The following is a 24,044-nucleotide window of genomic DNA, read 5'->3' on the forward strand; positions in this document are numbered from 1 at the left end:
CAAGAATCGAGAGGGAGGGGACAGAAGGTTCGTGCGTTGTGGTTCGCTCATCTACCGAAGCGCTTGACGGCCACTATACTACGTTCGTCTTTGGCGTAGACGCCCGTGGGGATCGCTGGCGAGATGGCTATTTTGGGGGCTGGACGGAGGGGAGGTTGGTAAGAGTTCGGGAGCGAGATTATGTGTATTGAGCTGCTGATGCGGAACATATTCTGAACATGCGAGGCTGCTGATGGGAGTATGTCATCGAGGCTATGTGGTTGTCAAGATAGATACTTGATGATGGTTCTTCAACTAAGTCAGCCGGATGCCGCCCTCCTGTGCGAGTAAACATCACAAAGCACTCCGCGTCCAAATCCTCGATATTCCTCTCAGCGATAAGTTTGTATCGAAAATAGCACACCTCCAAGATCCTCTACTACAGTGCGTGACCTTGCAACCTCTGCAACCACCGGGTCCAGCAGTCGCTCTCTCCACACCTAGTCCTTCCAATTTCCTTCCCTTCGTTCTGCATCCCCACCACCCGCAGAGCCGCCCGTCCTACACACAATCTCAGCTGCTAAAGTACCCATGTACCCGGTGAACCTACCTAACAAGCCGTATCCTCTACCATGCCTAAAGTAGAAGGTACCTCTCCCAGAAAAAGACCACAAATCCACAATAATGACTATTAATACAAACTACATCGAGCGGAGAAATGACAGCTAATATCTCCCACTCAAGTATCCACAGTGGCCGACCAATGGCAGACGTGGGCAGGAAGGGCGCCTCGAACGTTCTTATGCCAGCGCTTCGCTATTGGCAGCAGAGGCCGCAGAACGGGTTTCTAGGATGATGTTCTTGCTTTAGCTTGTCGACCCGCCGCTGGCTGGCTAGGGATGTCGATGTCGTGCATGTCAAACTTGTTTTGTGTTCCGCACTTGCATGCCGCATTTCTGTTTCCACAGTGGGTTCGTTGGTCGACGATTGTCGAGAGCGGTTGATCGGCTACGAAAAGACTAAGAAGGAGGGCATGGATGAGCGTGTCGCCTTGCAAACTGGTAATAACCCATACAGAAATACTGATATTGCAAGACACCATACATAACCGTGGAACGTCCTTCGCGCTTGTAGAAAGATTTGGCAGTCTTGGGTCAAGAGTGGCTCATTTCCTTGCCGTCTCTCCGTTGTACGTTTTTCGGTCAAGTACACGTCAGTATGGAGACCGAAGTATCATATCCAAGATCTTCCTGTGATCATTCGCCACGCGACATTTTTACCAGCCGCCATATAGTCAAGAAACCGATGCACCATAATATCAGAAAGGGTTACACGGCAAGCAATTGGGGCCTGTAGGAGGCTCAAGGCGAGGTTATTGACATTCGCTATTGGTGTTGCTTGTTGCAGGTGCGTATTTGCACATGTCTTGGTCTCTTGGGGCCTCTGAAGAAGCTGCTTCGTAGGTCATCACGAGGCCGATCAAAAACAAGCAGACCGTCTGTCGTGTCACGATACGTCTTGTTGGAAGTCAAGCACACTAAACAGGTCTCTCAATTTCATTGAAACAACCAGGGCGTGCGACATGGCCAACACGCTACAGCCAGTCCAGAATAGAAACGCCCACATGCTGAAGACCACCATAATAGTACAGACGTCTGGAGACGTTGATCCTTCGCTAGTTCTCAGCCCATTACGACGTTCCTTCGTCTTCGTTATGCCACGCCGCCGCATCTTCTGGCCCAGGAACAGGCCCTCCAGGTACACTTGGTCCAACAACGACCGCTGCGCCTGCACTCGCCTCGTAACTAAACAAGAAATAGAACACCATGAAATGCAACGCCAGTAAGTACCCCGCAAAGATGTTGCGACTTGTTCGTGTCTGAAGTACGAACTTGGTGACCCGCAGGATCATGCGTTCGAAGAGATGCATGCGCTTCATAGCCCTTGCGCTTTCGCGACCTCGGAACGCGGCGAAGGGACTGAGGTTAGATTCATAGGCTGATCGGTACTTGGTATCGACCGCTGAACCTCCACCGTCGCCCATGTTGATGGCCGAGGGATTAGGGTTGGTAGCGTAACTCGAGGCGCTGGATGCTGGCCCTCGGTTGACCGCGTTGTAACTACTCACATACCTCGTCTTCTCATACAAGTCCAGATTGTCCTTCTGTAGCGCGCCAATCTCGCTTCGCAATGATGAAACTGTTTGGTAGGACTTTTGAAGCTCAGCCTCGAGCTCAGAGTTGCGCTTCTTGAAGCGGTCGCGTTGGGCGGTAATCATCGGGAGGATACCAGAACCGCCTCCCATGGGCTCGACACCACCGCCTCCGGCACGCAGAGACGCCAATGTTGGGGCTTGCGACGAGTTGTCGAAGCCAGAGATGATGGACGAAGTGGGTGATGAGCGGCCTCTTCGGCCCCCGGCAAAGGAAGATTGTGGATAACGCGATACGTAAGTCCCGGCGACTGACATGCCAGATGGGTCAAAGGCATTGGTCGCCTCTTGCTGGACTTTCTCAAGATCGGCTTCCAGTGTTTCGTTGAGTTGTCGTGACTTTTCCAAGTCCATGTTTGTGTTGGAGAGTTCTTCTTGCAGAGCTTCAAGTCTGGTCTGGAGATCCTGGTGTGAGACTCGCATTACTGTAAGTTCGTTGCTGAGTTTCTTGTTGCGAGCAAGTAGCAGCTGTTCGAGTGTTTCGCCTTTGCCTTTGCTAGACGCATTGTTTTGTGAGAGTGCGACCTCGGTGGCTTCGTCGTCATCGTCGCCTGTCGCGAACTCAATCGACTAGCACAAGTTAGCTTGGGCTTGGAAATGCAGTTTGAGAAGCATACCTTCAACACTTCTAGTTCCTGCTTCACATTCTCGTAATCGCTCCACTTCAGTACCTTCTCGCGAAGAGCTTCCTTCTCACTCTTGAGTGACTTGATTTCACGTTCCAAGCTTCTCGTCTCAGTTTCGAGCCGTGTTCGGTCGGAGTCTTTTTCGAAACGCGCATTCTCAAGCTTTCGCAGGAGTGAAGAGTTCTCGGAACGGAGTCGCAGGAAAGCAGGGTCATCTTCAGCAGCAAGCTGCTGCGCTGGTGCGGAGGCAGACTGGGCCAGTTCGAGGCGTAACTGCTCGTTTCGTGCCGTGATTTCGGCCAATCGATGGCTTGTTCGCTCGAGCTCTGAGCTGACGATCTCAAGCTCCGCAGCAGTGGCGCCCCGGCCGCCTTCTTCGTCAGTGGCCTCCCCCTGGCCAAGTCGCTGTGAGACTTCGTAACTGGCCTTGAGTTCCTTTAGTAGTCGATCCTGGTTCTCGACCTTCTCTTCTAGACTCTTCTCCTTGGATTCCCAGTTGTCTTGCTTCTCGTTCAGGACAGCCGACCATGATGCTTCCACATCCTTGATCTTGCTGTCCCGGCTGTCCTCCAGGGCCTTCCTCGCTGCACGCTCCTGTTCCAAGTTCTTGTCCGACTCGTCAAGTTGTGTAGTGAGACTCGCCACCGTCTTTTGCAGGCGCTCGTTTTCGGACGTGAGTTTGGGCACAAGCTCTTCCGAGGTTACAAGCGAGTCGACGGAGGCTTCGAGGAGCGGATACGGGTCGGGTGCTTCAGAGAGCGGCGAGTAGACCTGGAAGAAGGCGGCCTGCACCGTCTTTGACTGGTTGGAAATAAGATCAATGAAGTTTTGGTATGCTGTGAATCTGACTTAGCAGAGCACGATGGGCGGCGCGAGTCGAGGCTTACACTTCAAGAGGCCTTTGATGTCGCTGAGCTTGCTGGCATCGTCGAGTTTCCGGAAGTCTTTGGTCTTCTGCGCGAGATCTTTTCTTTGCGTGAGCGTGTCTCTTTGGTGCGCGACGAGATCCGAGGCTACAGTATCGAGTTGCGGAATGAGCGTGGTGAGATCGATGTCTGGCGCATCGTTAGCCTTGGCCCATAATGCTGGTCGTGCATGTTCGTACTCCGCCACGCGCCAATAGCCTTTTGGAACTTGTTCTCCTCTTCGTGCTCGTCTTCTGCGCCGGACTCTTGCCTCTCGGCGGTTGTTCGAGTCTCGGCCCTCTCGTCCATGTCGACTCCGCCCTCCATTGGTGCGCTTCGGTCGCCGGCCGTGGTGCAAGAACGATGTGCAGCTGGAATGCGAAAGGACTGGCAGCTCCTACGGCCGTGGTCAAGCGTGCTCGAATGTGCTCTCACGGCGCGTTGGGAATCATGGGCTGGAGTTGGTTACGTATGCATACAGCTTCCCGTGAAACCGCGGAAGGTGCGGCGTTGGGCGGCCCTAATTGGTGGGCTGTGGCACTCATAGCTCGCCAGGCAACACGAGCGCATTCCACCATCCACCATGCGCGCATCCTACATGTCACTGCCGTAGCCGGTCATGGCGCGTGTGATGGTCGACAATCATGGCAGAAGCATCTTTCCAATCGCAGCGACCGCCTCCGCTCGATGGCCCATACATCCTCCGCAAGCTCGTCGCAAACCTACCGCTGTCCGCTGACGGCCCCTCTACAGACGTGCGCATCACATGTGTAGAAGTATGGAGTATGCGCGCCCCTGTGTACACGTGCGCCTCGCCAGATACTGACGCGTTTAGACGGCAATCTCTACGTTGGGACATCCGCCTCCGAGATCATCCACTTCGTCCTCCTACCACCAGAGACCGACGACCCTTCCGAAGAACCCACTGCCATCATCGCCTCCCGGCTGGAGCCGCCGCACAATGACAACAGTGGGCCTGGCGTGCAGCAGATCCTGTTGCTTCCCAAGATCAGCAAGGCCTGCGTACTGTGCAACAACACCCTCTCCATCTACTCGCTACCCGAGCTGAGCCCAGACTCGACCTTCAAGCCAATCGGATGTCTTTGGGTTGGAGGTGTGGACTTGAACGAGGACGTCAATGGGTCTTCTGAGGATGGTGTAGTCGTCGTCATTGGCTTGAAGAAGCGACTACGACTGGTGCAGATATCCGAGAACTCCCCTCCAAAAGCGATCAAAGCAATCGAGTATGGAGGTTGCTTGGTTTCCGTCCGCCGAGATACTTTCTCATGCGCTGCCGATGCGCACTCGTATGCCCTCCTAGACATCGTACATCAGCAAAAGATAGGCCTGTTCCCCATCTCATCCTTGGACCCCGATGCTGGTGATGTCGGTGGAGCTGCTGAGCATTTGGCGACCGTACCTAGTGCACCCTCTAGAAGCGCTTCTTCTGCAGATCGACATCTGCGAGGCCCTGAGGAGCAGCGTGGTCATGCTCGAAGTACTAGCCTGAATGTGCTTGGTCTCGGCGGTCCTTCTAGAACAGCAAGTCCACAGCCTCCGGCGCAGCGATATGGGTTCGATGTACCAGAGTCGCTGTCCCGGGACATGTCACCAGCCCCTGCCCGTTCCCCTGCGCGAGTGCCCGTGGGGGGTGAACATTCTGAGAGATCGTCTAGTCGTCCTCGTGGCGGCGCAACCTCACCCGACAAACCTTTACCGCCACCTCCGACAGAGGAAGATAGGCCACAAGCTGAGGAGCCACCACTGCCGCAACCGCCGCCATTCATCCCGTTAAAACCTCACGTCGCATCACCAAATCCGAACGAGTTCTTACTAACGGTCGGCACAACACCTTCTGATCAAGGTGTCGGCATGTTTGTAAATCTCGACGGGGACATGTGCAGGGGTAGTATTCAATTCAGTAGCTACCCTGATGCCATCGCTGTCGACGGCTCGGGCATGGACTTCTCAGCATCTATCAGTCCCGACATGAACGCCGAAGAAGGCTACGTGCTAGCCGTCGTTCATCGAGAATCACAAGGCAACACTACCTATGGTGTCGAGGTACAGCGATGGGATGTAGATCCGAGCGCTGGCGAAGTGGATAAGTACTGGCTCAACTTCAGTCCTCTCGGATTGCCAGTGCACAGCAAAGGCTCCTACATATCGACGCCTATAGGTATGCGCACCGTAGTGCAGCCTTTCGATCTCGTGATACCAGAAGTAGGCGCAAAATTAACCGTTCGGAAACTGCAACTTACTCCGACCGAAGAAGCAGCAGAAGAGGCCACTCGGGTTGAAAAGAGCCAAGCAGCCGCCGATCGTGAGTTTGCAGAGCGCCTATCCAAACTGCAGTCTCAAATTGTCGTCTGGGCTGGTGATCAGATATGGTGGACGGTACGCAATCCACTAGTGACCCAGTTAGATTCTCGAATCGAAGCTGCGCAGTATGCGCAGGTGGGAGATGTGGCACGCATTCAGCCCGCCAGAGGGGCCATAGAAAAAGTACTAGGCGATATTCGAGGACGAGAACCGCAAAATGAGTCTGAATACCTCAGTCTCATATACATTCGTCAAAAGGCCTCGCTCATGCTCTTCATGGACGTGGTCCTACGTACAAAGGCCGACATCATCATATTCGAGAACGAGAAGCGCATCACAGAACAAGCGCTCATCGAGGGCGAGATGGATCCGCGCGTTGTCTTGAGCCTGATGCCGATTCTCTATCGAGAGGTCGTTCAAGGATCTGATGGCATACAAATTTACGGCGGCATCACGACCCTGGTAGAGCATTTTTTGCAACAGAACGACGTTTCTGCAATGCCAACAAACGTCAATGGTCCCTTTGGTGATAATCTTTTGCACTTCGTAAAGCGTTACCTTCAGTTTTGGAGACGGCGAAAAGGAATGGCCAGTGTGACCAACGACCCATCAGTGTTTAAGAGTGTCGATGCGGCGCTGCTTCATATTCTTTTACTGTTGGACCAAGGCAGCGCGAAAGGTACCTCCAGTCCAGGCGCCCAACGAGCAGAACTCTATGACCTAGTAGATAAGGAAGTAGAGTGCTTCGACCGTGCTGTTCAATTGCTAGAGCAGTTCAAGCGTCTCTTTCTGCTCAGTCGCTTGTACCAAGGTAACTGCAAGGCTTCCGTCAAGGCGTCACACGTGCTGGCGACCTGGAAACGAATCATAGAGGGCGAAGAAGACAAGGGAGGGGAACTTGTAGATGGCGAGCAGAAGGTGCGCGACTACCTACGAAAGATTCGGGATCAGGGACTTGTGGAAGAATACGGCGCTTGGTTAGCTAATCGGAACCCCAAACTCGGTGTTCAAGTATTCGCCGATGATCAGAGTAGAGTCAAGTTTGATCCTACCCGAGCTGTTGCTTTGCTCAGGGACAAAGCGCCAGGCGCGGTCAAAGACTACCTGGAATATCTGGTCTTCGGCCAGAAGAAGGTACGACTAGAAGTATAATTAGGTGACTCTCGCTAATATGGTTCACAGCACCCACAGTATGTGAATGAACTCATTGCTTTCTATCTCGACAGCGTCATCAATGAGCTCGAAAGCAACGCTGGATCGCGGGCCACGCTGTCGCAAAGCTACGAGACGTACCGTATCCTGGAGCCACCCAAACCAACGTACTTCTCCTTCATAAACGACAATGCTCTTGCTGCAGAATGGTGGCATGCGCGTATACGTCTACTCCAATTACTTAGCGAGACATCCTCTTACGATGTGAACACAGTTCTGTCGCGCCTACAGCCATATGAGCAAGAGCTGGTCTCCGAAATGATCATCTTGAATGGCCGACAAGAACGACACGAAGAAGCGCTAAAACTGCTCACCCATGGTCTCGGCGACTACAACACTGCTATAAGCTACTGTTTGTATGGTTACGCCTCCATACATCGACGTGCTACGCCAGGCGCACCCCCTGTTTCGCATAGCCAGATACCTACTCGTCCTGAGCAGTCACGCATGTTCGGACACCTGCTAAAAGAGTTCCTGACTATAGAAGACCTTTCACAACGTGTTGAGCGAACAAGTGAACTTCTAGAACGCTTTGGAGGCTGGCTCGATGTAGCTGATGTGTTGGCAATCGTGCCGGACGATTGGTCAGTAGATGTGTTCTCTGGTTTTTTGATACAGACGTTGCGGAAGCTGGTGAGAGATAAGGCAGAAAGTGATATCGTGAGGGCTCTTAGCGATGCGCAGAATAGTCAGACGAGCAGCAAATTGGTAGAGAAGAGAGACGAATATGGCGCCACATTCGAGAGGGTAGCTTAGTAGGATACATGCTCATATCGTCACGGCAAAAATCGAGCTGAAGTACATATATCAAATTTGAGTCGTTGTGGTCCTCAGTGTGGCTGTCTTGAACGATTTTGAAAGTCCACTGCGCTGGGCGCTCGCCCCTGCCTCGTAGGAGTCTTGGCATTTTCCGTACCCGAAGGCACGAGCAACGCCGGAGTGTAGCCACCAACACCGCTCACTTCACTCTTTGATTCATCTCAGCTTCAATTCAACTCGATTTGTATTAAACCATCCGCAATCGCTTAGCATCACGATGCAGCGCCGTATGGTAAGTGTCGACGATTTTTGCATCGTGTTCCGCAGTTTGGCGCTAACTGTGGCAGCTCACCAAAGACGAAGAGGCCTCAGCTCAGAGCGAGGATCTGGAGGTGCGCCGTGAGGATCAAGAGAAGATCAACAAGTTCAGTTCGCTGCATCAAAAAGAGGAGATCCTCGAGGAAGAGCTGAGGGCCAAGATTGTATGCTGCGAAACGCCGCCGTTGGTCGGTATGTAGTCTAACGTAATCGCAGAAGGAGAAGGAAGATTTGGAGGAGATCTCGGGCGAATTGGAGCTCGTCGATGAAGAGGAGAAAGTACCGTAAGTTTTTTGTGATCCGCTGCAAGGTGGGCCCTCGTCAGAGGTAGTATAGCTATCATGAAGCTAATCACAGCCACAGGTACAAAGTGGGTGACTGTTTTGTCTCTTTACCACAGCCGCAGGTTCTCGAACTCCTAAGTTCTTCCACAGAGAACATTGATGGTGAGGTAGAAGCGCTAAAGGCCAAGCTAGAAGGCATTCAAGAAGAGATGGGGGAGTTAAAGAAGGCCCTTTATGGACGGTTTGGACGCAGCATCAACCTTGAAACATAAGCAACGCAGAAGTCATGGGCTTCCAGCTTGTGTTTACCGATAGAAAATCCAGTATCAGAGTTGAACCAATGTTCAATCTGATGGCTCCTTTCCGAGATAAGGTCAAGTTCGGAATCGGCGTTCCCAATGCATGCCGTCGGACTAAACAGATGCGCAGAAAAACCCATGTACGTGACTCATTCCAGGCAAGCTTCGCAGCGATGTTCCGGTGTCCCTGGGAGCCGCGCATCGGTAAACCAGCCGATGCACAGCAACGCCCTATGGTGCTTAGTTTCCCATGGGTAGCTAAACGGTACCCGTCATCCATTCGTAGGTCAAGCCCCGCCTACTCCAAATGGGGTAACGCTGTGATCGACAGCCAAACATGCAGCCACATCATTATCGATCAAGGGCATTGTGGCACATACTAAAGCACCTCGGATAGCTGATTTAAGTGCGCGGGGTCAAGCGTTTCCACTCTAGACCTAAATCTATTTCATCGATTTCTTGATTCCCACCGTTTCTACAAAAGTACATGTCGTCCGTCCGAGGCTTTAGTGCTGATAGACAAGTCTATCGTTCGTATGGTTACCATGGACAGTGCCGATCTAGAGAGAAGTTATTCCCGGGAACAGCAAGGCTTAGGACCGGGGCATGAGGCTATCACATCGCCGGTCGCTCTTGTCCGGAGTTTTACATCGAAGAGTCAGAAAAGCTCAAGAAGTTGGCAGAGCTCGAGGAATCACAGTACGCATGCTCATTCTCAGTGTGATGTTGGGGCTAGTTTCCACTAACGGGTCAACATAGCCGGCGTAGAAAGTTCGCGTGCTGCGCGATTGAGGGAACTTGGAAAAGATGTCGACGATTCTTCCGATGCTGAAAAGGAAGACGCAATTGAGAAAGTTGCGTCGCGAACACCATCAACGCTTAGTTCGCCCGGAAGATCAAATGCTTCTTCGGTAATGTCGAGCGTTGACGATAGCCATGCGAGTGGCCGACGTGTTATTCGCTTTGAAGACGGAGATCCCGAAAACCCCAACAACTGGGGTCGTGTGAGTTGATGTGCGGTACTAAAAGCGATACAAGGCTGATGAGAAATGAAGTGGAAGAAGATCTACGCCCTTCTCGTGGCCATCATGAGCGGCAAGTAACCCCGTCCGACTTTTATAGCTAGGAGAGCTGACCTGTACATAGTCATGAACAGTACCATGACCTCGAGCCTAGCAGCCGGTGCTGCAGTCCCTATATCCCGTCACTTCAACGAGTACGATGAGTATAAACTCATTTTGCCGACTTCAATGTACCTTGTCGGCTATGCATGCGGTCCTATGCTTTGGGGCCCACTGTCGGAATCGTACGGCCGCAAGGGAACTATGGTAATTTCTTTCGGCATTTTCACAATCTTTTCGGTCGCTTCAGCTCTTGCACCGAACTTTGCAGCGCTAGTAATCTTCAGATTGCTGGTTGGCGTGGGAGGTAGCTGTGCCATCAGCGTTGTTGGTGGTATATGCGCGGACATATATCACAACCCCAAGTATCGTGGTAGGAGTATGGCTATCTTCATGGTAAGATGATTTCGCTAACAACGAATATCCTATGCTCATCTTTTACAACAGGCTGCGACAACCTTTGGCCCGATTCTAGGCCCCTTGGTATCAGGCTACATTGCAGTCGTCTCTTGGAGCTGGGCCTTCTGGGTTGGAGCTATATTCGCCGGCGCAACATGGCCGTTGTTCTACTTCTTTGATGAGACATATGGTCCAACAATCTTGAAGCGTCGGGCTCATCGGTTACGCAAAGAAACTGGTGATGAAAGGATCGCAGCACCGCTGGAATTAGAGAAGACAGATTTGAACCACATCGTCACTGTCATCTTGACTAGACCGTTGCGCATGATCTGCTTCGAGCCTTTGGTATTGTTCACTTGCTTGTACCTGAGTTATGCCTGTAAGCCAATTTTCTTCGCTGATACGCGACGGTAGCGATGTGCTGATACCTCTCTTCCAGATGCCATTTTTTACATATTTTTACAGTCCTATCCCATCATATTCCAAGGCATCTATCACTTTAATGCTGGAGAGACCGGCATTGCATTTCTCCCCATTGGCGTCGGTGCAGTCATCTCTGCTGGTATCTACCTTTCTTGGGACTGTACGTATCTTCCACATACTAACTGTGTGTGAAACGTGCACTGACTTTGCACGTTGAACATTAGGGTACCTGGCACGCTCTCAACGTCTTAATCGGCCTTGGTCACAGAATGAAGAGATGCGTCGTCTACCTCTAGCATGTATAGCAGGTCCATTTTTCGTCATCAGTGCGTTTTGGCTTGGCTGGACAAGTAGAGAAGGCATACATTGGATCGTGCCTACTCTTGCCGGCATCTTGTTTGGCATGGGTTACCTGTGTCTATTCATGGCGCTACTCAATTACCTCGTTGACGCATACGAAGTTTTTGCTGCAAGGTAAGTTGTAACTATACCAAATATATACCAGACTTCACTAAACCGTATCTTCACAAATGTAGTGCAATGGCCGCCGCCTCATTATCCCGGTCTTCTTTCGGTGCTGTGCTGCCGTTCGCTGCAAAGCCGATGTATAGGGCTATGGGTGTGGCGTGGGCGACGAGTCTACTAGGCTTCTTTAGTCTGGCGCTTTGTGTTGTGCCATTTGTGTTTATAAAGGTAAGTTACGGTTGTACGTCATTCACTCGAGACATGTACTGATCTCATGTCTTTGACTTTGTAGTGGGGTGGTACGATGAGGGATCGAAGTAAATTCTGTCAGTATTTGAGGCAGAAGAAGATGGAAGAGGAGAAAGAGAGGGAGAGCGAAAGAGCGAAGGAGAAAGAGCGAGCGAGATTGATGGCCAATGAAGTCAGCGCTGAGACAAACGAGATCAAGGCGAAGGAAGATGTGTAGGCTATGATTGAGTTGCAGCATCTACATGCTTCACACTGCAAACGACGACGTCATAGTAGCTGGCTGTAGACGCTCCTCACGCTGTACTTAAGGACCACACACCACGTAGCTGGTTCGGGTCTCAGATGTCAGCTTGCTTACTTAACTATATCAGAGGACTCTACGGCACTACACTCATCCTAACCCGCATATAGAACACCGGTCACTGTCGGCCACAAGAACTCTTTTGTTTCGCGATGTTAGAACGTGATAGGAGGTGGCGAAAAGATCAGACCGACAAATCACTCAACGATAGAATCTCCTCACCTCGATATATCTCATTCCAGCATAGACAATAGCAGCAAAAGAGAAAGCAAGCCATGTGCCGATATCGCCACCATAATCACCAATCATCGCTGCAACTGGCCCAGTGTACAAGGTCTGTCCCGTACCAACTACAGCGCCTACCACACCAAAACAAAACGACAAAATGGCTGCGATGCCCATTGATAAGGTCCTCGGATCATTCCAGCCGGTAAGACCGTACCCACGTACTGGTCGAAAGATGACCGATTCCTCAAAAATGAGGACGAAGTAGACGACGGACCAGTATCCAATGACAGCGCCCGAGTTGGAGATGATATCGTTGAGGGAATTGTATCCTACGCACGCAACCACACTATGAGAAACATCAGCTGGAAGCCACGACAGACGAAGCAAGTATTAGGGAGCTTACATGGTCACGACAACACTGAGGAATGTGTAGATGAACCTTGGTAGCTTCGCTGGCCATGTGCCAAATAATTGCATCGAAAAATCGATCGAATACAAGTTGAAGACGTTGTTACTCATCATACTAAACGACAGCACGAAGAGAAGCAAGTATCTAACGTTTCCGAGTGGTCGTAGCACGTACTCGATCAGCGCGGCAGACTAACCATCGCTATTGGCGAATGTAGTGGCCCACTCCGCATTTGACCAGAGCGCTGACGCGAATCCAGCACCACAGATTATAGCGAAAGCTGGCAGCATCCGGATCCCGGAGGCGGCAATGGCGAATATTTCCCACGACGGTGTTTCTACGGGAAAGTATACATAGTAGTCTGCTGAGGCGGCCACCCAACTTGAACCACAACTAAGAATTATGGCTGCAAAGGAAAGCCCAAGGCTAACTTGTGTACTTCTAGATTCGATGATAGGGGAGGCCTTCATAGTGAAGCTTTAAGCTCCAACGGCGTAAAGGCTGATGAAAACCTACACACGGTTAGCATGTAGGCTTCGAAACATGATCAGCTTACCCACAATCATGAGAAATATCCAGGCTATGGGTTCATAATAACGAACGTAGCTGAATCCAGCCGTCGCGATGGTCCAGCTTAAAATACCGATGATGAAGATGCCTCATATAATACGGAGATTTCTTTTTGACATCACACCAAGCGTTTGACCTCCTTGTATACAGGCCTGAAATCCGAATATCATCTCGGTCAAAATGTTGAGAACAAACATGATCATCTTTGCACAATGACCGAATGTGTAACGCGAATTCACGAGGGCGCGACGGCCATGTTTTTTGCCAAAGGTCGTCAAGTATCCAGAACAGCATGTACCAAAACCTAAAAGCGTCCATGTGATAGCGGCAGTCTGCCTATATGTAAGATTGAACACTGACGGCCCTAGAAAGCCAACCGTGAACGTAGATATTGTCAGACCTGCGGATGCTCTGCGGGAAATCAGGATGGTTTGGGCTTTCAAAAGTACAAACGTACCATGTCAAGGACAGACCCCATATCGATTGCTTGGAACGTTCCTGTGGAAGTACATGCTGAAAACCTCTCGATTCGATCCCATATCCTTCCAACCATCTGGAGATTGCACCGAGAGGGCCGGTATACGTGTCAGAGATATTAATTGTGTGGCCTTCCTCAGTGGATATGGAGTTATCGACACCAATGCTCGTCGTCTTCTCCTGCGTGTTCACTCAGTTTCGTCGCTCAAGATCAGCCATTTTGAAGAGACGAGAATCGTTGCAGTGAACATCTTGCCGGACTTCGCACCTGGCTTATAAGCTGGCAGTAGCTGTGCCAACTTCAAATATCAGGAACTCTGGTCGTCCCGAGGTAAGACGTACTCAGTAGACCTGAGCTAGGAATAGGGCATGGAGGATTAGGTGGAGATAACGATAATTGATATCTGCTGATATGCAGCCCGACTGCCACTAGTCGAATGCATTGTGCCCAGGTATACATCGATGAAGAGTTTCAAATGCTTTTGTTCATTGACCTGAATGAGGAAGTCGCCAGCGGTTTTAGACCAAATGTACCTCGTATCATCGAGCCAATGCTCGACTCTGTAACACCCAACGTGAGCTTTTGACCAGCCGGGAGTATCTCTCTTTGGCCGGTCGACTTCGCTCTGTATTACATAGCCTCCAGCCAATATTCCACCTGTTCTGCTATTCTGAGAGACAATCAAGCTTTGCCACATTGAGGCAGTCGTACAGCATCAGTGCTATCAGTCTCATGGATTATCGAGGTATCATGGTTTGTATTAGGAAAAGGGGAAGCCCGCTAATGTACTTGTCGATCGGACGAGAACGTCCATATCGGTAGAGTGTGAGCATATGAGGCATAAAGCATTTGGTACGTATCATGGTTAGCGTCAGTGGGGTCTTGATAATGAACAGGAAGCCCGATTGACTCTCACTTTTCGTAGGCATGTGGCTACCAGTATACCCATCTTGACACTTCATGCATTTTGTCTTCCGCTGATGCCTCTATCTAACAATCCTGTGCCAACAATCACAACGATGACGACGTTCCCCACTCCCAACATCCCGTTTACATACTCCTGCAGCGTCGCTGTCATCAATCCCGGACGAGATCCTTGCAGGTATCAGGGGAGAGGAATTCGTATGGGAAGGAACGCAGCACATTCCTAACTTCAAAGACGGGTCAACCGCATACTGGCAAGAATGCCTTGCACTCGCACCCCGTCTCATTCGCGTCTTTGCTCTGGCCCTCGACCTCGATGAGGACTACTTCGACGATCTGGTCACACATGTAAGTGTGTCTTTACAAGATGCATGTGTGACATAATCTGATTCCATGCCTCCGCATTCAAGCCTGGAGACGATGGTGTATGTAACTTTTACGCGGGAAAATCCCCTGCTGAAGCTGCAGTGTCCAAGGATGTTGGGCTGGGCTCTCACAATGACCGTCTGTGCTTTACTTTGCTGTGGCAGGACTTGACTGGCGGCCTACAAGTGCTGACTCGAGGAGGACGGTGGACTGGGGCGACACAAATTCCTGGCACGTTTGTGGTCAATATCGGATACTTCCTTCAGCGTGTAGGCAATGATCGATCTGTGAGCACCGTGCATAGAGTGTCTTCGAGAGCTCAAGAACATCGCATCAGTATGCCTTTCATCTTTGGCTTCGATGTCAACGAAAAGGTTGGTGTACTAGACAGTTGCATCGCGGAGGGTGAGGTAGCAAGGTATGAGCCCGTGAGCTGTGGAGAGGTATGACCAGACCATGCTACGTTATTCCAGCTGTTCGTGCTAACATGCTTCTCAGTGGGTGCGGACTGGATCCAATCAGTTGGACTCGAGTAAAAATGACTGGAATATAGCTATCGCGGAAGCTCGGGCTGCGAACACCCAGGGAAGTAGTTGATGTTGTAGAACCAGAGCAAGGCGTTTTTTGACTCCTCATATGTCAACATGAGTACTGAGCAGCACCGACACTACTTGAATCTTGATCGATCGACTCGTCCCATGGTCTTGATTGTATTTAAGACTGATGGCCTGTGACACAACATACATAAATATAGATTTGTTGATCTCCAGTGTTCCAAAGCCTTGGGAAACCCCAGAGAAGCTCGCAATTGCCTTGCTCATCAACACAACCTGATCAATCCAAGGTTGTCCTTAATATAATCTGATCACATGATGCTCAGTGCAAAGTCGATAAATCAAGCCAACTAGCAAGAAGGGTGAATATACCTCTAATTAGGGAGATTTCTAGCCGAGAAAAAGTTGTAGATGTAGAACTTCTAGTCATTTGAGGGAGTCATCAGGAAAGTACGAAGTTGTCAAACAATATGCAGAGAAAGGAAGAATCTGAAGTAGATGCTTCTGACGCAGGAGTAGATAAAAATGCGGGTATATTCATGACATCGTGCTGAGCTTGGCGTCTGGAGCTACCTCATAACCGGTGGTCTTGCCTCCTTGTTGAAAGCCATCCTGCTGCATAACCATTCGACCGCCTCCTGCACGCCAGTTCCTGTGAGAGCACTGCACGGGAGTACTCTGCTGTCCCTCACATTGCCACCCTTTTCTCCCTCGAACACTCTCCTCACAAAGCCTTCTTTGATCCGGACTACTTCGACACAATCTTCACGATCTTGTTTATTGGCGAGTATTAGAATGGGAACGCCGCTAGCATCTTCGTTGGCCAAGACGCTCTCTAGAACCATCTTGCACTCGTCCAGGCGCCCGATATCCTCTATGCTTGCTGCATTGTTCGCGCTCATATCAGCAAGAGTAGCGTTGCCGACATCGCTGCTGTCTATGACGAAGACGATAGCATGGCAGCTACTGTAGTAGGATTGCCACAGCCCACGAAGGCTGTGTTGGCCACCAACATCCCATATCTTGAGGTATATTGGTGGATTTGGAGGAGGAAGCGCGATGGTAGCAACATTCTGTCCGACCGTCGGGACAGTTTTGAGGTTGGGGTGGGAAGGCGTGTAGGTGCCTTTTATCTGCTCAAGCAGCGTTGTCTTGCCGGCATTGTCGAGACCGAGGAGAAGAACCGAGTACTCTGGGGTCTGTTAGACTTGTCTTGGTGGTTGCGGAGACTTGAATGCGCACCTTCCTTACTCGTGGCATGGAGATATATGGACTTGAAAAGGTGATACATATTTTGCGCGACGCGTTCAGTCGGCGCGCGCTTCACATGGTGGACGGGTGACGATCATGTACGGCGCGCGGTTGATCTGGAACGTGTCGTCCGCTATCGATAAGCACCGAGCGACTGATCAACACAACGGCATTCTTCATTCCGCCTGAGCTTTCATCACAGGCTCTACAAGTTGAGCTCTGTCTGGGCGGCGATTGGATCATATTGCAAGCGATTGGTGTTGTCGCGCTTCTACTGTGTAGGATTCACCACGTTTGACGACTGATGGCGCAAGGGACCTTGCGAATGTAATGTCCAGGAATAGTCAAGGACTCGTCTGATGTGACGAGCTGCGGGTGAAGTTAGTCTAAGATGTTGAGTGTGGTGCTGCTATGTCGTGGGCTACGTCGTTCACTCATGTTCTTCTTTGGCTGATTTCAATCGCTTTCCGCACAAGAGCAGGAGCCAATCGAGTGAAGCGTGCATGTGACATGCAAGAGCGAGACTACGGGAACTCTAGCCACAGCATGACATCACCTGGGCACCGCCATGGTGGCACCTTGACCACATAGCAGAACTGGCCCCAAGTAGCGCCTAGACGCGTATATTGTGTTGCCGCGGGTGCCGTGCATTACGTGCAGCGATTGCTGGCAGTGCATCTTATCTGGAGGAAAGTGAGAGGTTCGGCGCTAAATGCCCGACTGGTGCAGTTGATCGCCGGGAAATCGGACGTCCAACGAGGTCATCTGCAGCTTGCTCCCACACACATGCACACATCAGAGGGGCACGTCCAGCACTGTGATGCATCTTTGCTCGCACTTAATAGTTGCCATCGTACGGCGGCCGATTCGTGACGTGGGCAGATAGATAGCCTCGCAGTTGACTGTTTGAGCTGTGACCATACGAGCTCACCCGAAACAAGGTTGAGCTACAGATGGTCTGACTGGCTGCCCTTGCACCTGTCGAAACATTTGGAGCTCTTTGCACAGCGACACCACCATGGACGATCGGACGCCCACCGGAGGCAAGGCGAAGCTGTCGCCCGAGACGTCGCGCCGGAGCAGCACCTATGGCACAGGCAGCGACACGCCTACGCAGAGCGCGTCAGGCACGGATTCGGCGCGCAGACGCCCGCAAGCTGCCATGCAGCCCTCTGGCTATGGTAAGAGCTGCGTCCCGACAGCCAGAGAACAGCAGAGTGGACGAGGCTGACGCGACTACAGGCTCCATCACGTCTGCAATCGAGCGCCGCCAGCAGAACGCGACGACATCCGAAGGCTCGACCAAACCCAAGAAGCCGCCCATGAGCCGTCGCGCGACATCGTCCAAGTGGCCACAGAAGGGCCAGGAGTTCAGTGTCGACGACGCCGAAGAAGAAGTGGAGCTGGACCAGGCCCAGCAGGACCAGCAGAAGAAGCAGCGACAGACGCCGCTGCGTCGCAAGCCATCGACTGTCCGGCGCCGCACCGCCGCACCGCCGCCCAACCTAGCCACCATCGACTCGACCGAAGACGATGAAGCCGGGCAGGAGACTGCTGCTGCGCCAACGGCCGCTGATGCCGACGCCACACCCTCGTCCAGTGAGGAGACGGTACAAGCTGAAGACGACGAAGACGAAAGCGGAGGCGGCGATGAAGAAGACGACTTGAGCGATGCAGAGAGCTTTACCCTCCGCGATCGCCAGGACGCTATCAACGTCACGCATCCCTTCGGTATCAGGATCTGGAAGCCCGCCCTCTATAAAAAGGGCCGTTCGGTGCAGCGGAACGCTGAAGCAGACATTCATTCATCGCCAGGTCTCTACGTCAGTAGATGGCTGCTGCTCTTCAACATTGCCTGGACCCTCATCTTTGGTTGGTGGTTGGCTGTCGTCGCCATGGCCGGTGGTTTGCTATGCGCCCTGCTAGGCTTTAATGAGAGCTGCAAGGAATACTCTCGCCTGCTTTTCCACCTTGCCGGCTATCTATTCTATCCTTTCGGCAAGTACGTCAAGCTCATGCAGGATGAGGCTTACATAGAAGAGGACGAAGGGGAGGGTCGTAGCATCAGCGAGTACGAGCAGTGGCAGAGCGGTGATATCGAAGAGGGGCGCCTTTTCTTTGGTCCAACAACCGGTACGAGCTCTCTAATAGGCCGGAGACGCAACAGCGTTGATTCTGCCGGCGGAGAAACGACAAGCTTGCTTGGCAGAGATGGACGAGCCAATGTTCTTCATACCGATACTGCCAACACTAAAAGAAGGCTGTTTGGCCGTGGCAAGTGGAATCTTGGTCGAGTTGTCTTCTTCCTATTCTTCTACGGTTTCCTTACACCTTCGCTGTTCCTCGTCTCGGCCCTGTGTTGGTTCCTTGTTTTTACAATACCTATGGGCAAGACTACACTGCTGCTGTTCGATCATCTGCGGCGTCACCCTCTAGCCCTCTCGTTCCATTCTGATAACGGCAACGTGCGCCGTCCTGGAGAGTCGTCCTCGATACTTCTCTGCACCTACCGCGCAGTTGGAATCAAATACTGGAAGTACACCATTGATGGAACCAACATCTTCCTCATCAATCTCCTTGGCTTAGTGGCCTTTACCATCTTCGACTACTTCGTCCTAGCCGAGGCCCTGGAGATGAAGTTTTGGTTGACAGACCAGTTCCTGCTGTTCACCCTTGCCTTGTTGTCCATCATCCCGCTCGCATACTTCATTGGTCAAGCCGTAGCATCCATCTCAGCTCAATCCTCCATGGGTGTAGGCGCCACTATCAATGCTTTCTTTTCTACGGTAGTCGAAGTATTCCTCTATTGCGTGGCGCTTAAACAGGGCAAAGCCCAGCTTGTCGAGGGAAGTATCATCGGTAGCATCTTTGCTGGTATCCTGTTCCTGCCAGGCTTATCCATGTGCTTTGGTGCTTTGAAGCGTAAGACACAGAGGTTCAACGTCCGCTCTGCTGGTGTCACCTCGACTATGCTCCTGTTCGCCGTCATTGGCGCTTTTGGTCCAACACTGTTCTACCAGATCTATGGAAGCGTAAGTCTTATCCCGACGTCCTCCATTGCCCCGCTAAAACTTATCAGCATGAGCTCAACTGTCACCAATGTGTGCACTCTAGCCGACATGTGCCCCTCGAACGAGACTGCCGTAGATGCTATTACTCACAGACACCTGCATTGAACGATCGCTTCTATAATGAAGCTGTCAAGCCTTACACTTGGTTTGCGGCTACTATGCTCTTCTTCTCCTACATCATCGGTCTTCTATTCACTCTTCGAACTCATGCTGCTACCATCTGGACTGAACCAGATGCCCAGGAGAAGAAGATACTTGAAATGAGCGCAAGTAGCCTTAGCCAAAGCGGTCATATGGATTACCCTCACTCCTCGTTTGTCAGACAAGCGACTGGGCAGTCCGTCTCCCGTGCACACATTCGCGACAGCCAGTTGTACAAGCGTATGGTCAGCCAGACTTTGCAGGAGGTTGGGCTTGGACCAGAACAAAACTTCTCGGACGACAGGCGGCCGGCCTCCAAATCGGACAGCCACACCCCGCATATGGTACCACCTAAAGACAGTGATGCACATTCACATCACTCTTTCCACGTTGAGGGTCTTACAGATGATGCTGCTCAGTCACTTGCGCGACAAATCACAGAAATCGCGGCAACTACAACAGCTCTGGCAACGCGCGATGTTACTAGGGCTCCACGCAAAGCTGCCCAACTTGCTCATACATCGACCAAAGCGCACGTTGAGCGCCCAATTCATACAAGAACAAACACGGAGGCTGCGCCCGAAGAGGTCGATACAGCCACTGGACACGCTTCTGGAGGTCACGACGCACCGAATTGGAGCCGACAGAAAAGTGCAGCTATTCTTCTAACGGCGACTCTAGCATATGCCATCATTGCTGAAATACTCGTCAATACCGTGGATGGCGTGCTTGAGGGCTCAGATATCGACGAGAAGTTCTTGGGCATCACGCTGTTCGCGCTGGTGCCTAACACAACAGAGTTTCTAAACGCCATCTCTTTTGCCATGAACGGCAACATCGCCCTCTCGATGGAGATTGGCTCTGCATACGCTTTGCAAGTTTGTCTCCTCCAGATTCCGGCCCTCGTCTTTTACAGTGCCATACACACGAGCTATATTCCCGCCCAAGACGCTGCGAGCCAGACGTTCACTCTCATCTTCCCTCAGTGGGATATGATAACTGTTATACTCTGTGTGTTTCTCTTGTCGTACATGTACGGTGAAGGCAAAAGCAACTACTTCAAAGGCTCTATACTGATCTTGTCGTATCTTGTGGTCATTGCTGGGTTCTATCTGTCTGGCTTCAACGATTTCCAGAAGATGGGAGTTGATCCAATGGACACTTTAGCGTTGGGGGGCTTGGTCGAGCAGCAGGTGCAGTCCATGACGTTCAGAACACCTTCAAGGGGTCGTAGTGGTGTTGCATATTAGAGCATCGTGTTTTGGTGTCTACATATGCTGGAGGAAGATTAAGAGAACACTAATGACTGTCTGTATTTGACAGAAGGTTACACACACGGTACATAGCGTAGGCGTAAAGGAAAAATTGGTACATTGGGTCTAGCTAGTAATGAATTGCACATAATGTGGCGTAGATGCTCAACCTTTTCATGGAAAGATCCCACTAGGGTTTACAGATATCACTCCGAATCAAGTTTGTGACCGTGATATTAGAGGGTCTCTTTCACATGCAGTTTGAGGTGCGACAAGAGATAGCGCATATAGCCCAGCTAATCAAACCACGACTGCGAAGATGGACAAGGCGGTCAGATGGGATATCCTTGGACGTCAGGTTTGGAGTAAGATGTTGCTGATGCTTATAGCCTCACGATACATCGAGCCGGCCCGGGGGGTGACGCTCAGCCATGGGGCTGACGACTGCATCGCAGCAGCATACCATAGGTGTGAGCAGTGAAGATGGGCGGAGTAGGGCGGATATGTCTAACAGGTCACGATGCGACGACAACAGCAAGTAGCAGCCGATCAAGTGGGGCAATGCGGCGATTTAACGTGGGTGGGTTGGAGAAACGGTTGCAGGTTGCGCGCCTATGGTGCGGCAGTCTCGGAGTGGCACGTTTTAGTGGGTCGCCAGCGTCAGCGGGTAGGTATGAGAAGATCAATCGATACGCCATGGCAATCCGCGCCTCTCCGCCGAGGCTTCAATCGACCCTCTTTTACTATATGAATATCTTTGTCGCTGTTTGACCTTCGCGCGCGACATGATAGTGGGAAAGCGCGACATCTGTCACCTCGTATAATCGCTTTGGATCGTCGGGTGCTTCTCAGGGCCGACACCAGTGAAGCCGCACCCCCGCGCTCGCGACCAACTCTCCATGGGGCGTCGGACCTGGTGTGCTGGTCATCGATAAGAAGGACCCCCAGCCCGTTCGTGCCTGGGGCGCGCGATATTCCTTTTACACGATTCGCGCCGCATCCACGCTACTTGTCGAGATGCTGCTCGTGCCACCTTGCCGCCTGCCGTGGCAGTTGGCGTGTGTCTTGTTTGCAACCGTCTCCGCGGCTACCATCTCCTCCACCAACACTTCTACCGCGCGTCCAAATCTCTACGATGGCACATTACCGCTTGCTGATGCGCAAGGCGACGGAAACACGATTGCCGAGTTGATCCCATTGACCCAGGAAGCCGCTAAATCAGTTCGTCAAACACTGCGTGTCGCACAGCTTTTCATGCGCTGACTAGGACCAGGTGAAGGGCAACCTATACAATACAAATTACTCCAGCGCTGCTCGAATCTCCAATGACGAAATCGCGTACATCAGCTGTAACATCAACGACTACAACGGCTTCGACACTCCGCAGAGCGTCTTCGAACGGGCTTATACCCAAGCCAACATATCGGCTGTCATACTGTACAGCACGGCGTCCAACTACTGCAACTACACGCAGGACAGCGCGCAAAACATGATCGAGGAGTTTGCTGTATACTCAATGACGAACAAGGAAGATTCAGCGAAGATACTCGGCGCCATCATCGACCTGCCTGCCTACATGAAGTACTTTGTGCAAGTCGAAGGCCGGGATGAGGGAAGCAATAGCGCCGGTGGTAGCAACCAATACCAGCAAAACCCACTTGGTCCTTCGCCGTCCACTGCTGTTGCCATGATCATTCTATACAGTATCACAGGAATCATCACAGCTTTATTCCTCGTCATCATCATTACTGGCGCTGTGCGCGCGCACCGGCATCCGGAGCGATATGGTCCTCGAAACGTCCTTGGCCGACCAAGGCAAAGCAGAGCGAGGGGGTTAGGGCGAGCTATACTGGACACAATACCAATCGTCAAGTTTGGGGAGAAGGAGTCTGCGAAACCTGCCGACGTTGAGTTGGGACCAACAGCAGAGACGGCAGATGTAAATCGTGCAAACGTAGATACTGAAGTACCTAACAGCTTAACCACAACTACGAACCACGAAAATAACACGCCGGATACGTTGCCCGACTCAACGAGGACGATACAAGCTGCGACACCAAGACTATCGGAAGAGCATCAGTCAGGCATCGCACCTGCACAGCCCGCTGCCACAGGCGTGGGGGCGGGCACAGACAATGCATCGTCAGACGAAGCTCTAGGATGCTCGATCTGTACTGAGGATTTTGAAAAGGGCCAGGATCTCCGTGTGCTTCCTTGCAATCACAAATTCCACCCAGAATGTGTAGACCCTTGGTTGTTGAACGTGTCTGGCACATGTCCATTATGGTAAGCTGCTCTTTGATGCACAATGCTTGGTATGCTAATTCCCATCAGCCGTGTCGACCTTCGTCCTGTGACTTCCCATGATTCCTCCACGTCACAAGATCAAAATGAGCTCGCCCCTCCTCTCAACCCTGAAGCCGATTCATCACATCGCCGCCGTACAGCGCTTTTCGACATCCTCTCTCTTCGTCATCGACCCAACGCATCACCCGAAGAACGGATTGGCGCTCTTCGGCGTCTGAGAGAGCAAGGCAGGAATCAAAGCGGTAATGTTGCAGCAGGCAGTGTCAATGCCAGCGCTGAGGATGTTGCCAGTTCGCGAGATAGGAGAAATAGACGCATCAGTGTCAGGCTAAGCGATGTCTTTACTGGTCGGACGAGAAGAGAGAGGCGGGATGAAAGCCCGGCACATCAAGTAGGACCAGACAGGAGTGAGGCGAACGCCACGTCTGATCATGCTGAACAAAGACCTTGAGTTGGGGCTGTGACGTGCCTTACGATATATACGATGCTTGTATAGTTCATTATTTGTGTGAGCGCTGAGCAATTAGCTCGTTCGGGAGTTTATCAATAGTTGTGCATTCTGCGGCGTTGCGGGATACCATATACTTTTAGCTAGGATATTTGTTGCATACCAATGAT

The 24,044-nt window shown here is 51.7% G+C and overlaps 10 protein-coding genes across 10 annotated transcripts; 7 read left to right on the forward strand and 3 right to left on the reverse strand.

Annotated features, from left to right (window-relative positions):
• The first annotated feature begins 288 nt into the window (after nucleotides 1-288).
• On the forward strand, nucleotides 289-723 carry CC77DRAFT_1017761 (hypothetical protein). The gene has a single exon (XM_018524472.1). It carries the CDS (start codon nucleotides 308-310, stop codon nucleotides 581-583), a length of 276 nt encoding a protein of 91 aa, XP_018389589.1. The 5' UTR covers nucleotides 289-307; the 3' UTR covers nucleotides 584-723.
• Nucleotides 724-1,327: 604 nt separating this feature from the next.
• CC77DRAFT_1017762 (hypothetical protein) lies at nucleotides 1,328-4,167 on the reverse strand. The gene is made up of 4 exons (XM_018524473.1): nucleotides 3,923-4,167; nucleotides 3,705-3,872; nucleotides 2,809-3,653; nucleotides 1,328-2,761 (listed from the first exon to the last, which is right to left on the reverse strand). Exons 1-4 carry the CDS (start codon nucleotides 4,029-4,031, stop codon nucleotides 1,670-1,672), a joined length of 2,214 nt encoding a protein of 737 aa, XP_018389590.1. The 5' UTR covers nucleotides 4,032-4,167; the 3' UTR covers nucleotides 1,328-1,669.
• A 119-nt stretch (nucleotides 4,168-4,286) lies between these two features.
• CC77DRAFT_957282 (hypothetical protein) lies at nucleotides 4,287-8,084 on the forward strand. Its single transcript, XM_018535528.1, has 3 exons — nucleotides 4,287-4,505; nucleotides 4,558-7,178; nucleotides 7,227-8,084. Exons 1-3 carry the CDS (start codon nucleotides 4,367-4,369, stop codon nucleotides 8,010-8,012), a joined length of 3,546 nt encoding a protein of 1,181 aa, XP_018389591.1. The 5' UTR covers nucleotides 4,287-4,366; the 3' UTR covers nucleotides 8,013-8,084.
• Nucleotides 8,085-8,292: 208 nt separating this feature from the next.
• On the forward strand, nucleotides 8,293-8,889 carry CC77DRAFT_1058660 (Prefoldin, subunit 4; the record flags this gene model as incomplete). The annotated part of the gene is made up of 4 exons (XM_018528150.1): nucleotides 8,293-8,307; nucleotides 8,363-8,497; nucleotides 8,550-8,617; nucleotides 8,697-8,889. 4 exons carry the CDS (start codon nucleotides 8,293-8,295, stop codon nucleotides 8,887-8,889), a joined length of 411 nt encoding a protein of 136 aa, XP_018389592.1.
• Nucleotides 8,890-9,171: 282 nt separating this feature from the next.
• Nucleotides 9,172-11,933, forward strand: CC77DRAFT_660610 (MFS general substrate transporter). The gene is made up of 9 exons (XM_018532642.1): nucleotides 9,172-9,615; nucleotides 9,676-9,920; nucleotides 9,972-10,011; nucleotides 10,063-10,433; nucleotides 10,485-10,815; nucleotides 10,876-11,019; nucleotides 11,084-11,333; nucleotides 11,396-11,552; nucleotides 11,617-11,933. The coding sequence occupies exons 1-9, from the start codon at nucleotides 9,453-9,455 to the stop codon at nucleotides 11,788-11,790; spliced, it is 1,875 nt and encodes a 624-aa protein (XP_018389593.1). The 5' UTR covers nucleotides 9,172-9,452; the 3' UTR covers nucleotides 11,791-11,933.
• Nucleotides 11,934-12,075: 142 nt separating this feature from the next.
• Nucleotides 12,076-12,621, reverse strand: CC77DRAFT_1058662 (hypothetical protein; the record flags this gene model as incomplete). The annotated part of the gene is made up of 2 exons (XM_018528151.1): nucleotides 12,076-12,448; nucleotides 12,506-12,621. 2 exons carry the CDS (start codon nucleotides 12,619-12,621, stop codon nucleotides 12,076-12,078), a joined length of 489 nt encoding a protein of 162 aa, XP_018389594.1.
• Nucleotides 12,622-14,392: 1,771 nt separating this feature from the next.
• On the forward strand, nucleotides 14,393-15,446 carry CC77DRAFT_1058663 (Clavaminate synthase-like protein; the record flags this gene model as incomplete). The annotated part of the gene is made up of 4 exons (XM_018528152.1): nucleotides 14,393-14,411; nucleotides 14,626-14,831; nucleotides 14,894-15,292; nucleotides 15,348-15,446. 4 exons carry the CDS (start codon nucleotides 14,393-14,395, stop codon nucleotides 15,444-15,446), a joined length of 723 nt encoding a protein of 240 aa, XP_018389595.1.
• A 375-nt stretch (nucleotides 15,447-15,821) lies between these two features.
• Nucleotides 15,822-16,879, reverse strand: CC77DRAFT_660908 (ADP-ribosylation factor 6). Its single transcript, XM_018532643.1, has 2 exons — nucleotides 16,646-16,879; nucleotides 15,822-16,595 (listed from the first exon to the last, which is right to left on the reverse strand). The coding sequence occupies exons 1-2, from the start codon at nucleotides 16,692-16,694 to the stop codon at nucleotides 15,973-15,975; spliced, it is 672 nt and encodes a 223-aa protein (XP_018389596.1). The 5' UTR covers nucleotides 16,695-16,879; the 3' UTR covers nucleotides 15,822-15,972.
• A 427-nt stretch (nucleotides 16,880-17,306) lies between these two features.
• On the forward strand, nucleotides 17,307-21,446 carry CC77DRAFT_1017767 (hypothetical protein). Its single transcript, XM_018524474.1, has 3 exons — nucleotides 17,307-17,835; nucleotides 17,897-19,686; nucleotides 19,734-21,446. Exons 1-3 carry the CDS (start codon nucleotides 17,673-17,675, stop codon nucleotides 21,114-21,116), a joined length of 3,336 nt encoding a protein of 1,111 aa, XP_018389597.1. The 5' UTR covers nucleotides 17,307-17,672; the 3' UTR covers nucleotides 21,117-21,446.
• A 400-nt stretch (nucleotides 21,447-21,846) lies between these two features.
• CC77DRAFT_1017768 (hypothetical protein) lies at nucleotides 21,847-24,044 on the forward strand. Its single transcript, XM_018524475.1, has 3 exons — nucleotides 21,847-22,340; nucleotides 22,393-23,405; nucleotides 23,454-24,044. Exons 1-3 carry the CDS (start codon nucleotides 22,137-22,139, stop codon nucleotides 23,875-23,877), a joined length of 1,641 nt encoding a protein of 546 aa, XP_018389598.1. The 5' UTR covers nucleotides 21,847-22,136; the 3' UTR covers nucleotides 23,878-24,044.

This window comes from Alternaria alternata (genome assembly GCF_001642055.1).
Source record: "Alternaria alternata strain SRC1lrK2f unplaced genomic scaffold CC77scaffold_4, whole genome shotgun sequence".
NCBI classification, from domain to species: Eukaryota; Fungi; Ascomycota; class Dothideomycetes; order Pleosporales; family Pleosporaceae; genus Alternaria; species Alternaria alternata.

Coding starts and splice junctions, on each gene's coding strand:
- CC77DRAFT_1017761 (XM_018524472.1), top strand. CDS start 308: ATGCCGCCCTCCTGTGCGAGTAAACATCACAAAGCACTCCGCGTCCAA.
- CC77DRAFT_1017762 (XM_018524473.1), bottom strand. CDS start 4,031: ATGGACGAGAGGGCCGAGACTCGAACAACCGCCGAGAGGCAAGAGTCC. Junction 3,654..3,704: donor CATCAAAGGCCTCTTGAAGT/GTAAGCCTCGAC, acceptor TCAGATTCACAG/CATACCAAAACTTCATTGAT. Junction 2,762..2,808: donor AGGAACTAGAAGTGTTGAAG/GTATGCTTCTCA, acceptor AACTTGTGCTAG/TCGATTGAGTTCGCGACAGG.
- CC77DRAFT_957282 (XM_018535528.1), top strand. CDS start 4,367: ATGGCAGAAGCATCTTTCCAATCGCAGCGACCGCCTCCGCTCGATGGC. Junction 4,506..4,557: donor CACATGTGTAGAAGTATGGA/GTATGCGCGCCC, acceptor TGACGCGTTTAG/ACGGCAATCTCTACGTTGGG. Junction 7,179..7,226: donor TGGTCTTCGGCCAGAAGAAG/GTACGACTAGAA, acceptor TATGGTTCACAG/CACCCACAGTATGTGAATGA.
- CC77DRAFT_660610 (XM_018532642.1), top strand. CDS start 9,453: ATGGTTACCATGGACAGTGCCGATCTAGAGAGAAGTTATTCCCGGGAA. Junction 10,434..10,484: donor GGAGTATGGCTATCTTCATG/GTAAGATGATTT, acceptor CTTTTACAACAG/GCTGCGACAACCTTTGGCCC. Junction 10,816..10,875: donor CTTGTACCTGAGTTATGCCT/GTAAGCCAATTT, acceptor CCTCTCTTCCAG/ATGCCATTTTTTACATATTT.
- CC77DRAFT_660908 (XM_018532643.1), bottom strand. CDS start 16,694: ATGTATCACCTTTTCAAGTCCATATATCTCCATGCCACGAGTAAGGAA. Junction 16,596..16,645: donor CCATGCCACGAGTAAGGAAG/GTGCGCATTCAA, acceptor AACAGACCCCAG/AGTACTCGGTTCTTCTCCTC.
- CC77DRAFT_1017767 (XM_018524474.1), top strand. CDS start 17,673: ATGGACGATCGGACGCCCACCGGAGGCAAGGCGAAGCTGTCGCCCGAG. Junction 17,836..17,896: donor CATGCAGCCCTCTGGCTATG/GTAAGAGCTGCG, acceptor ACGCGACTACAG/GCTCCATCACGTCTGCAATC. Junction 19,687..19,733: donor TCTACCAGATCTATGGAAGC/GTAAGTCTTATC, acceptor AAAACTTATCAG/CATGAGCTCAACTGTCACCA.
- CC77DRAFT_1017768 (XM_018524475.1), top strand. CDS start 22,137: ATGCTGCTCGTGCCACCTTGCCGCCTGCCGTGGCAGTTGGCGTGTGTC. Junction 22,341..22,392: donor CCCAGGAAGCCGCTAAATCA/GTTCGTCAAACA, acceptor GACTAGGACCAG/GTGAAGGGCAACCTATACAA. Junction 23,406..23,453: donor TCTGGCACATGTCCATTATG/GTAAGCTGCTCT, acceptor AATTCCCATCAG/CCGTGTCGACCTTCGTCCTG.